The sequence below is a fragment of the Syngnathus floridae genome, chromosome 1 (genome assembly GCF_059516105.1).
Source record: "Syngnathus floridae isolate MCC-2025c chromosome 1, RoL_Sflo_1.0, whole genome shotgun sequence".
NCBI lineage: Eukaryota > Metazoa > Chordata > Actinopteri > Syngnathiformes > Syngnathidae > Syngnathus > Syngnathus floridae.
This window is the reverse complement of record NC_142413.1, coordinates 15,140,494-15,152,858: the sequence shown is the minus strand read 5'-3', so window position 1 is coordinate 15,152,858 and position 12,365 is coordinate 15,140,494. Positions and strand designations below refer to the sequence as shown.

The 12,365-nt window shown below is 41.5% G+C and overlaps 1 protein-coding gene across 1 annotated transcript in view; it reads right to left on the bottom strand.

Moving 5' to 3' along the window:
• Positions 1-12,365, bottom strand: part of fgfrl1a (fibroblast growth factor receptor like 1a) — a 36,447-nt gene that overhangs the window by 11,564 nt on the left and 12,518 nt on the right. Inside the window, exon 3 of the mRNA XM_088375614.1 lies at positions 11,005-11,277. Within this exon, the coding sequence (XP_088231740.1) occupies positions 11,005-11,277 (273 nt within the window). The remainder of the gene's footprint in view (positions 1-11,004; positions 11,278-12,365) is intronic.

Genomic DNA, 12,365 nt, shown 5'->3' with positions numbered 1-12,365 from the left:
TACAATCACACATGTAGCGTGTGTCATAGCTGCATGTCTGTCTATCCATGTTAAAATTGCTAAAGAATTCAGTGAGTTATAATGAACGTAGCCAAACACAAACACTAACTGATGTATATCTATGGTATTGACAACTAGATCCCAAGAAGAAGCATGCAAGCTAACCCATCCATAGTTTGCTGCACTATTTTGCGACAGTGTGCAATAACCGAACCAGAATCTACAGTTGGCCACAATGCAATGTGAGAAACCCCCAGGAAAAAAAGAGGCTGCAGTAAAATCCTGGAAAAACATTTCAAATGAAGAATGCAACAATTTGGTGAAGTTAATGGGTTACAAGTCTTGCAGTTTTTGCACGTAAGGGTTACGCCACTAAATATAAAATGTTATTCACTTGAAGTGAAATTGATATTTCGCTCATGCTAAAAGATTGTCCTTAACTCATGAAATAAAATCTGAAATCATGAACTTGTCTCATATTCCTCTTTCAACTGAAACTCAAATATCTTCAGTATACTACAAAATCAAAGAAATTGACCTTGCCGTTCCAACAATTTTGGAGGTGACTGTAATAAATCCAAACCAAACAAGATGAGTTCTTTCCATGGCTAAGAGAAGTCGATGCCTTCGTTTGAAGGAAGGCGAACACCATACTTGATTGATGTATCAGTTGTTAAAATCTTTTAAAAAATAGTTTATGGTCGTGTTTAAAATAGTATTTGGGGGCGTTGTCCTATGAAAATGTACGGAATTTTTCTGGCTGAGGGTCGCAACGGCTTTATTTTTTAGATGTTGGTGTTAATCGGTACCACTGGTGCCAATTACTGTGCAAGTCACAGGGGGGTGAAAGGATACCCGATTTTATATTTAGACTTTGGCTCCAACCTCAAACAACCCGGCACTATAAAAACTCATGTCACGCACCAAAAATAGATCCTCTTCGCCGGGATCAAAGTGGCGCTGTGCCCTCAAAGAGATGCCTCCCTTTTGTCATCCATCCAACCATTTTCTATACCGCTTGTCCCCACGGGGGTCGCAGTAAGGACGATTAAAAAAAAAAAAAAAGAAAACGGCGTGAAGTGCACTTATCTTTATTCATACATGCTATTGTTGACACACTGGCATCAAAGACTTAACTGCTGAACCCATTGCAGCACTGTTTACTGATCAAAACAGCAGCACCACCACCGATGCATGTAATGTAAACAGTGTCCCTTGAAGAAATGAAAGCCTACCACAAATGTCAGCCCTGGTGATGCTATTGTTGAGTGGATATAAAAGCATTAACTGCTAAGTTCATTTGAACTCTATTGCTAACCAAAACAGCAACACTTATGTATAAAGATTCCCAGATTAATTTCAGCATCCACCAAACCACTCCCTCAAAAACACAACATCTCTCAGACAAACATGAAATAATTGTCAGCAGCAGCACTGACTAACAAATACACACGCAAAATGTCTACAATGTATTAAAGTGTACCCTTGAAGAAATTAATGCCTCCCCGAAACCCCCCCACCAATGTGTTTTGGAGTGATTGCATGCTATTCTATTTCTACATCTGTAAGAATGCCATCTGTCTTATGTAAGCGTGCGTGTGTGCATGTGCGCATGTATGTGTGCCAGCTGCCTGCCGCTTGTGTAACTCAAGTGCACATCAAGGCAGCGGCGTGCTCTGATGAATCAAACAATCTTTTACGTCGCCGCCGCGCGCATGCTGCCTTTGAAGCACATACACGCCGCCGTACCCTCGGCTCGCCACTTTCAACTCCATTCCTCAGGCCCACTCTCCTTCAGTGTTGGTTTAAGCCTCATGGCAACCTCCCTAACTAACCACCAGCACTCACCAAAAATTCCCACATCCCTTTAATGATGCCCTGCTTATGCTCTACTTAAGGAAAAATATGGGAGATTGCTGTCACATGTAGAACACCATTCAATACTTGTCAGAAATCTCCTCAGTGCCTTTAATGTTGCCGTGGGTCTCTTGGAAGACTCCATGACCACTTTTCGCTGTGTTATACCGAAGGAAGAATATGGGTGGATTGCCGTCCGTCACGTCAAGATGCCTCAAAAAAAGATTTCCAAATTGCCTTCACTCTTTCGGTCCTAAGGAGCTGCTGTTCTGCCTGTTTTAGCAGTTCATCCTGCTGCAATACACCTGATTCAAATGATCAGCTCATTGACAAGCTCTGTAGAAGCTTGACTGAAGACTCTGAGACTCCCGCCAAGCTGTAATCAGAGCAGGAACCCCTTCAAATGTGGAGGTAGCATTTTGTCACAGAGCCACCAAATATCAATTAGTACAGCGGATCAGTCCATGTGGCACATTCAGCAGACACATTGCCACGTTTGACATCACCTGGTGCAAAGTCCCAAACGATTCAGCAGGTTTTGAGTGGTGCGAGGCGGGCACGGCTCCAACACAAACATGCACACTGAAGCACATTTCAAAGCCCCTTGAGTGTCAACATAACGCAAGTGTGTGTTTGCACAACTGTCGGCTTCTGTGATTGCGTGTGTAGCGCATGTACTGTGTGCGCGAGTCTCTCTGGGAATGCGCCGCGGCGCTCGTTTTTAGCTTCAAAGACCAATTGGCACGCTGCAGTGCAAGGCGTCATGCTGACAACCTTTCTTTGATCAGCAACACTTTACAATTACAACAATGTCAAATAAAAAGCCAGGCACTCATCACAGCAACACCATGACCCTACTTTGCTCAACACGATCACCACTGCTGCTGCTACTCTTGGTAGCCTCCCAGACCAGTGTTATGTGAGCTATACTGTATGAAAAATACACAAGATTGAGATTGTTGTCATGTGCTCCGTAAAAAAATTCCTCCGACTCTTACAGTAAAAGAAAAATGCACATATTTTGCCAAAACTTAAAATGGCATATTTGTCATACAGCTGCTTCGGAGGTGCTGTCCTATCTGGCCCTCTAGTGGTCCCCTGGCAAGGGACAGATTATTATGCCAATCACACAAAGGAGTACCACAGTATCAATCTGGAACTGCACCACCGTAATCTGTGTGGGATTGTTTCTTTGTGATTGGTCCAGTCATCCAGTGGCGCGGCTCGGAGAAAATCCCGGACAAGATAGATTCTGATTTTATTTTGTGAACTCACAAATATCGCAAGAATTCAGTTCGCAGGCAAGGCTACCCAGGTAGCACTTACAAAAAAAAAAACACAAAAAAACAGACCCCCTCCATCATTTAAATTGCTCATCTCTAGTAGAGAGTGGGTGTGCCCCCACAGTCTTTGGTGGTGCTGCAACAACTGGCTCGTAAATGTCATTAAAACACAAAAAGATTCCTAGAGGAGAGGCAAAGTAGATGCAAAAAAAAAAAAAAAGAAGAGGAGGAGAATGCCAGCTCTTTGATGGATGCCGACAAAAGTTTGTAAAACTTCAAACGGGGTCTTTTCTCCCATCATTGCACACTCTTCGCCCTCTTCTACAACTTCATCTTTTTGGGTAATTCTCCTTTCAAACTGTCTCGCTGGAGGAGCACAGCAGCCTAATAACACAAAACACTCAATCCCTGCATTAACGAGGAAAAAACTCCTCAAGAGGATGGAAGACTCAGTCACGAGAAGACCCTATTGAGTGTGTGTGTGTGTGTGTGTGTGCGTGCGCACGTGTGTGTGCGTGCGCACGTGTGCGTGCGTGCGCATGTGTGTGTGCCCGGATTTTATTTCAAAGAAAAATAAAACAGATGGACCACGTAATTTGTGAATAAGGTTGAACAAAAAAAGTTAAAACAAATGTAAAATATGCAAAATAGTTATAGATTCTAATAATAAAATAATTTTCATTTCCAATTCTATGATTTATTTTTAGTAAATGACCAATTATTTTACCAAATTAATTCAACAGGCTAAAAACATGAACTGCCTGAATAATTCTTGGCCATTTGATTGAATGAAACTATGGAAGGTATGAGAAACTAGTTCTCTCAAAAATCTTCAAGGAAAAGTGTTGATTTTACAGAGAACAATCCTGAATCTGTGGAGACATTTTGTTGATTTCCTCGGCCATTAAAAAAAAATGACCTAAAAATTGTAAAGCAAATTACTGTAATAATCAAATGTGAATTATTTTAGAAAATTATCTGCAAAACATTGTGGTCATAAAATAATCAACACACTATTTGCTTTGTCCTCCTTTTTTGTAACATTCAAACATTTATAATAAATCTAATTCTAACAAACTTATCATTTATTTATTTTTAAGTACTAAATGGATCCAAACGATTTATTTTGTGAAACTATTTCACGAGATATATATATATATTTTTTTCCAAACTGTATGACCTCAGGGTTGTTTCACTTAAGAGGTTCTGCTGAGGGCTTTTGTGCATGTTTGTGTGTGAATGTGTGTGTCGCTAACAATAGCTTAGCACATCTAATCCTCCAGGCTACATAATAGCCACTAAGCTGTCTATTCACAAGTACATGCTCTGATCAGTCACCCACATTCCTTCCTTTTGCACTTTTTTGTGGTTCTCCCCTCCTTTATCCGTCTCCTATTTTGTTTTCTTGTACAAGAAAAGAAAAAAATGAATTACCACAACATCTGCAGACATTTCTAACCCAACCATAATTGAGCATAAAAACAAAGTCTTGGCAATAGAGCAGCTGTGGTGCTGCTGAACAGTGTACAAATGTGCTCATCAATCTTCGCAGCCATACTTTGACCACACACACAGACAAAATGCAATTTCGTGTCTTCAATCTCGCTAGTACCCTACATACGTTTCAACTTTGCGTTCCACCTGCAGCCCTTGATTGCTTTTATTCGCATTCATCTCTTTGTGTGATAAACCTTTGTTGGGTGGGTTGGATAGTTAGCAGAATGTGCATGACAATGAACGAGCACACGAAGGACTGGCAGCTGAGAATGCTCAAGCATCTTTTCTCATTAGTTGCTTTCCTAAGAAGAGGGGGAGGAGGTGGCGATGTCTAACCTCTTTCAAAGTCATAGATCATTTTTGACCATGTGTTATTGATCACAAATACAATCATCATTCAACAAGATATCGGTGCGTCTATATCGGTATCAGCTCTGATACCTGTCATATACCATTCTATTATTATACTTGTCTATCTCTCCAAACTTCTTCAGGCAATTGCTCTGTTCCTCTGCGTGTACCCTATCATAGGCTTTCTCTGAACCTACAACAGCACAATGCAAATCCTTCTGACTTTCTCAGCACTGCTCCCTCAAAGCAAACATCGTATGTGTGGTATTTTTCCTTGGCACGAAACCATCACGCTGCTCACAAACTCTCTTGACCATCATTCAAAAGTATCATTACAGGAGATGTTCTTGTACTTGATCTGATCAATACCAAACCCTACGGAACTGCACTGGTTCATTGTAAAGTAGTGCACAAAGAATTTGAACTGTGAAGTGTTACCACAATTGCCACTCGACTCTTTTCTACTGTATTTGCAGTGATGATCAAGCCGGTGTTTGAATAGCGACAGTATCTTGATGTTCTAGACATGTTCCAGCTCGAACCATCCATGCATTGAGCTATTCATCTGATGACATCTCCTGCGGAAGCTCTGCTGAAAAAAAAAAAAAGTCCATTCTTGACTTCTTTTCTCCCTGCCATGTCTGGCATCTCTTTTAGCGGAGGTGAAACGAGGCAGAACCAGCAGAGGATGTGGGACAGACAGGCGTGAAATGGAGGCCTGACCCCCTTATTCTCCCGTGGAAGCGTGTCGAGTCAAAGCGTCCACGTGTGCATGTGTGCGAGAGGACTATTTTGCCTCCATTCCACTCGCAAAAACATCTTTTGAAATGTGACTCAGCCTGCGAACTTTGTTTCATAGAAGCCAGCATGTTTACATCTCGCCGTCATCACTGAGGCTCCAGGATTTCCGCCCGCTGGAACTGCCTCTGGCTCGCTATAGGGGCCCTGTGCCGATTTTGACCCCAGGACTACAACTACATGTACAAAATCTGATTTTTTGCCCATCCACAGTAAAATTGGATGGCTAGGGTGTTGTCTCAACAGTCACAAAGCACATAAAATCCGATGTTTGCAAGACAGATTGAAACGACATTCCGCAAGTTGTTTGATATCTCAGTCTGAATGCTCTAAACACGATGTGGATATTCTGTGTCGACAGTCAGCCCCAAAAAATCGAATTTGATGAGGAATTTCATTTGAATCAGATATGTCTGCAGTCTAAACCAAGCAAACAGTAAAGTGTGTAACCTTGGTTAAAAAATAAATACAAAAGACAAGTCAATCATCATATCAAGAACCAGTGGGGAACAAATCAGTAGCCAAGTATAAAACCAATTCAAGCAGCAGTAAAACACTGAGCCAAAATGAATAAAGATTCAAGTAAAAATATATAAATAAATTAATCAAGAGCCACACCAGTCCTCTCCTCATAATGTGACTCAATACAACCACAATATACTGAATATTATATCACTAACCAACGGTAATTACAAAAAAAATCTTGCCTCTTCAAGTCATTTGTGCTCATGTTAGGTAATACCAATGTCATGTCCACAGTCCACACAGAGACATAAACACGCACAAAACAAAATTAAAATGCGTGAATTGGTGAGAGAGTGTGTGTGCGTGAGGCCTCCAGCAGTTAAACAAATGTGTTTGCCCACTGCATTTTTTTGCCATTAGCAAGGCAGCACCGCATGAAACCTGAGCACAAGAATCCTGCAAGACATAGTAAACACACACACATACAGAAGAGTGGTCCAGATGGTCCACTCGCCTTGTTAGAAAGTGAGTACATGACGAAGTGACATCGGGTAATTTGAGCTGCTTCCTACACACTACAGTCACAGTTTGTTGGAAAAGAAAAAAACAACTAAAAACAGTGACGTAAAATGTTACCGTATAAATATGACACACATTCAACTACTGGTAACACAAACACACATATATAACACGGATTAACGTCCTAGACATACCAGCAAATCAGTGTGACTTCTGCTGTTGCCTTTGCAAGACCAGTTCAGATATGCTTTATCGAATTTACACGACATTCAGGTGTGTTTGGCCAACTGCGGGGGGGATGACATACCAGCTCTGCCGAACCCCTGCAGCCGACTCACCGAACCCCTAGGGTTCGATCGAACCCAGGTTAAGAACCACTGGTATAAAGGGACGACATATTGAGGAATTAAACCCCTAAAGAATCTGCGGTTTTCTCTGAGACGGACAATTAATGATAGGATGAAGAAACCAGACGATAGAGCTACAGATGAATGGTGGACAAGGACTAAAGACTTGGATGATGAAGAGGTGGGACAGCAACAGAGGCATGAAGGGATGTGAGACTGAGGAATTGAAAGATGATTGTTTGGAGGGACAGTGGGTGGTAGGACCAAGGAACTGACGCTGTCACTACAAAGATATGGGCAAAGGAAAGATTACAGACATGGACAGCGGGAGAGTGATGGAGATATACTGTAAAGGGAGAGGATACAGATGGCTCGAAAAAGTAAACAACCAGTAGATGTTTGAAGGAACAATGGAAAGAAGAACAGAGAGACAAAAATGTAGATTGTGGAGGTATAGAGCTCTGATCTTCATCTGCAACCTGATCCCACATGTTGGTTTTTGTCCAGTGAACAGCTGCAGTCTCACTTGGGACAATGTCAGATGGAAAAATCATAAAGTGCTACTTGTAGACCAAAGCAATAATTCTATGGGCCACCTGGGCATTATTCACAAAGCTTCTCTCTTTCACATTTAATGTCAGCGGTATTCCAAAATGTACTTAACCGCCTGGCTTTACAGCCTTTGCTCAAGACTGTTGCTAAAAATTTAGCAGAAATCATGCCCCCAAGCCTTTTAGCATATGGTGTCACAAGCTTGGATGTCTTTGAGTTGTTTGCCACTGGCCTCATCGGGACCTTCAAAGCAGATTCTTTTTCTTTTGGGAAGTCTATGTAGATTTGAAGGTAAAATATGATTTAATCCATTTTGCAACAAGGCTGTAACACAGCAAAATGTGGAAAAAGTAAAGTGCCGTGAATACCTTCTGGTTGCACTGTACGTGCTACGGCTCTTACTGCACAGGATCGGTCTTACTGCTCTGTCTTTCAGCCAGGACGAAGAGTTTTACCATTCATGTCGCGGTGATTAAAAGCACATGTCGTGTTACAGGCCAGCTGCTAAATCATCGTACGCCACACACGCGCCAAACTGCTTACTTCCTTTTTTCCTCCCCGCACGTTTCCCATCGCCGATCCAGACACACTTCACCATTGTCAGCACATCTGTTTAAGACTAGTTTGCATCACTCACCTTCCACTAGCCAAGGCAAGTTTATTTAGTTTATTATTCATGCACAGGGAAAATCTAGCGTGCTTGACAGAGGTCAAGAAAAATGATCTAAAAGGAAATTAAATGAAAGATAGTATGGCGGCGAGCAGTAAAGGTAGACAGTTAAATGCCAACAGTTAAAAGTTAAACGAGTTAAAATCAAAGTAAGATTGTAAAACCAGGAAGTTATTTTAATTTGTCCAAGTGGACAAAGTTTTTAGGCTGGATTTAATCTCTCTACCACTTTGAGCTGATCTCAAATGTTCAGGTAGTTTGTTTCAGAGTTGAGGAAGATAAAAATACAATGTCTGAGGGGTCTGTAACTTTCATAGGGAACCAAAAGGTCATGAATATATTTAGTCCCAAGACCGTTTAGTACTTTGTAGAGCAACAGTAAGGATTATAAAATTTTTCTTTGACTCCCAAGAAACCATTGTGCAGCTTTTAGGACCAATGTGATTTGCTCTACTTTTCTGGTATCAGTAAATATTTGAGCAGCAGCATTCTGCACTAGTTGTAGCTGCCGTTTTTTCCGGACCTGTAAAGCCCCCCGTTGCAATAATCCAATTCACTTTGTTGTGTTCTGTTTGGAAAGGAACTCTTTGATTCTATTGATGCTGTCTATTGTTGGAATGTGAACGTGAACAGTTTGAACTGGTCAAGAAATGTGCTCGGAGGTAAATTAGTAACTAAAAGAATCTGATGAGTGGTTTCCAAGATGTGCAGAATTAGCTGAACAGTTTGAAGTTGGAATGGTTTGAATCTAATGTGATATACAGATGGGGCAAGTAAACAAGTATTGTTAAAATACCTATTTTGGGGGAATTTTATGGAGGAATTTGGAGAATGTTGGAATTTTTGGAATGTAGAAGTAGTAGTTACCAAGATATTCTGAATGAGCTAAACAGTTTGAAGTTAGAATGCAAAAGATAAGGAACGGAATGCATCATCCACTTGAATGTTTATTAAGGTGGAAAATGTGGAATCGTGCGAAAATTGGGATTTTTGGGGGAATGTGGAAAACTGGTGCCCAACAACACTATAGCCAGTTTTACTGAGTGATACATAAGTAAGCATTTATACAAATTTGCTCTGTCCCCAAGTTTTTTTCTGTTCAATATAAGGATGGTGGAGGACAAACATTGGGCAGCCAAAACGGACAGACAGCAGCTGTACGCCTGGATGTCCAACATGACAGCTGTTGTAAGACCCAAAACCTCCCGGCCCCTCCCCCGCCAAACATGCACACACGGCTTGTGGACGGAACTGCATGTATCAATTTGCAGGCTGTAGCTAAGTTGTTTACATCAGTAATTCCCAGCCACTGTAATACGGTGCGTGGCATATCCAATTTCAATCAATTGTTCCCAAAAATGTCTATGTAGACCTACTACAAATAGTGTATGTCATCTATGCCAGCGAGCAAATTATACAGTATAGCTCTGGGCAGAACAATGAAATTCTTTTTTCCAATGTAAAAATATAGGCCTTGGCTCAATGAAGATTGGAAATTACTAGTTTAGATACATGAGGACACCTCCGACCCTCCCTGTGTAGAGTTTGCATGTTCTCCCCGTGCCCACGTGGTTTTTCTCCGGGCACTCTGGTTTCCTCCCACATCCCAAAAACAGGCTTGGTAGGTCAACTGAGCACTCCAAATTGCCCCTAGGTGTGAGTGTGAGTGGTTTTTCGTCTCTGTGTGCCCTGCGATCGGCTGGCCACCGGTTCAGGGTGTCCACCGCCTACTGCCCGATGACTGCTGGGATAGGCTCCAGCATGCCCGCGACCCCCGTGGGGACAGGCGGTATAGAAAATAGATGGAAGGCATGACACCACAATAAATCATTCCAAAATATTTTCCGGCCTTAATGTGAGTTGTAACTTGTAAAAGTCTATTGAAAACAAACAAACAAACAAACAAACAAACAAAAAACAAACAAACAAACAAACAAAAACAAAAAACATCTTTTATCTTTCTGAGAGGAAGTAAAAATAAGCAAATGTGATAATGTGTTTGCAGAGGTGTGCACACCCTCTTACAACTCATCTGGCTATCTTCAGAATTAACCAATCACATTGATGCTGCCAAATAGAAAATCTGAACTTCAATTTTTGCTTAATCAGACCACTTTAAATGGTGGCTGGCAGATGTGACTCCCATTCAAAGCAAACGTAACCTCAAATATGTTTTTCAATGGAGTGGAAGGTTAGCTTTAAGGTCACATTAGTTGTGGGAAATGTTTTGAAAAGATTTGTCTTGGTCTTATTTTTTTATACAAATTTGAACAAGGGTGTGTACCGGACTATAAGCCGCACGTGCTTTAAATTAAAAGTGCTCATTTCTAATACCTGTTTTACCAAAACAAATCTTCTTACAGTATCATAAAAATCATGCAAAATCCATAGATAAGCCGCACTGGACTACAAACTGCAGGGTTCAAAGCTTGTGCAAAAAGTAGCGGCTTATAGTCCCGAAAATACGGTAATTCTCGTATCCACCGTGTTTGCGTGTGTGTGTGTTGTCTCAGACACTATAATTAAAGATGCAAGACATAACGTCTGCTCAATGGTGACATCACCTCTGGGACGTGCCCACAACATGACATGATGCAACACAAATGTCCCGCCAACAGAACCACACATGTTGAACCCAAAGCCCTGTCGTTGTTGTTGCACTCACCAATGATGATGAGCGTGTAGTTGACACTGACGCTGCCGAATCCGTTGGTGGCCTTGCAGACGTATGCGCCGCCGTCGTCCGCCTCCACCTCCTTGATGCGTAGCGCATGCTGGAGCACCCGGAAGCGTGTCCAGCCGCTATGGATGTTGCGACCGCTCTTGGTCCACATGATGAGCGGCGGTGGGTCGCCCTCCACGGGGCACGGCAGCTTGACCGTGCGGCCCAGGCGCACGCTCTGCCGATGGGACACGCGCTCCGACACCCTGGGGGGACCTGGGATGTTGTGGGGCAGTTACATAGATTAAACATCGAAATATTAAGCACTATTACTAATAATACATGCTCATAATAAACATTTTTAATCGTTAATTATTTCTAGTTTTAATGTTCTCATTCAGTCTCACAGATGCAGTAGACTTTAAAAAATATTTTATATTAGGGCTGAGTAATTTCAGGAAAAGACTGAATTGCAATTTTTCTCACAGAAATTGTGATGTCCATTCAAGTTTCGAATGTTCCCCCACATAAAGTTTCAGGCCTATATTTACTGTGTACATTAATATTTACAGATGACTGAAAATGACATCATATCATCAAAACATTAAAAGCTATTACAGTTCGCATATATAATTGATTCAATAATGCAAGAACTACTGCTTGCTGATATACATATATAAATATTTAATCATGGGTAATACTGTAAGTAAGATAGTTTTTAGGATGTTTTTTTTAACCAAAAATGTTTTACATTTTACGCTAGAAAAAAAAAGAAAAAATCAAAGAGAATTGATCAAACGGTGGTGGAAATTTTGGGAGTGAGAGTGCATATTTGGAAAAAAGAAAAAGGGGGATGAAATTTAGCAGATGAGCGGAGGACAGGAAGAGAAAGAGAAGGAAACAGGGGAGGCTGTGTGACATCTTCTCACGACTTCTTCAACAATGGCCAAACATGCTGACATATACCGGGACTATAAAGAGAAACCGAGTTTGTTTGGAAACTTGTCACCAAACCCTCACTGCTTTCTGATATAGTCTCCGGGTGGTCAGCAGGGTACACCCCAATCGCAGGGCACACATAGACAAACAACCATTCACACTCATAATCACACCTCCGGACAATTTGGGGTGGTCAATTAAGCTACCACATATGTCTTTGGAACGTGGAAGGCCGGAGCCCATATTTGAACCCAGGACCTCTGCACTATGAAGTAAATGTGCAAAGTAGTCTGAAGCTAAGGCTAACTCACTGCTTGCTAAAATAGAGCCACACTGAGGTGATAGTGCTAATTGGTTTTAGCTAATGCAAGCTGAACATTTCCAGTTACCACTGTCTTGTTTTTTTTTAAATCCACAAGTTACTC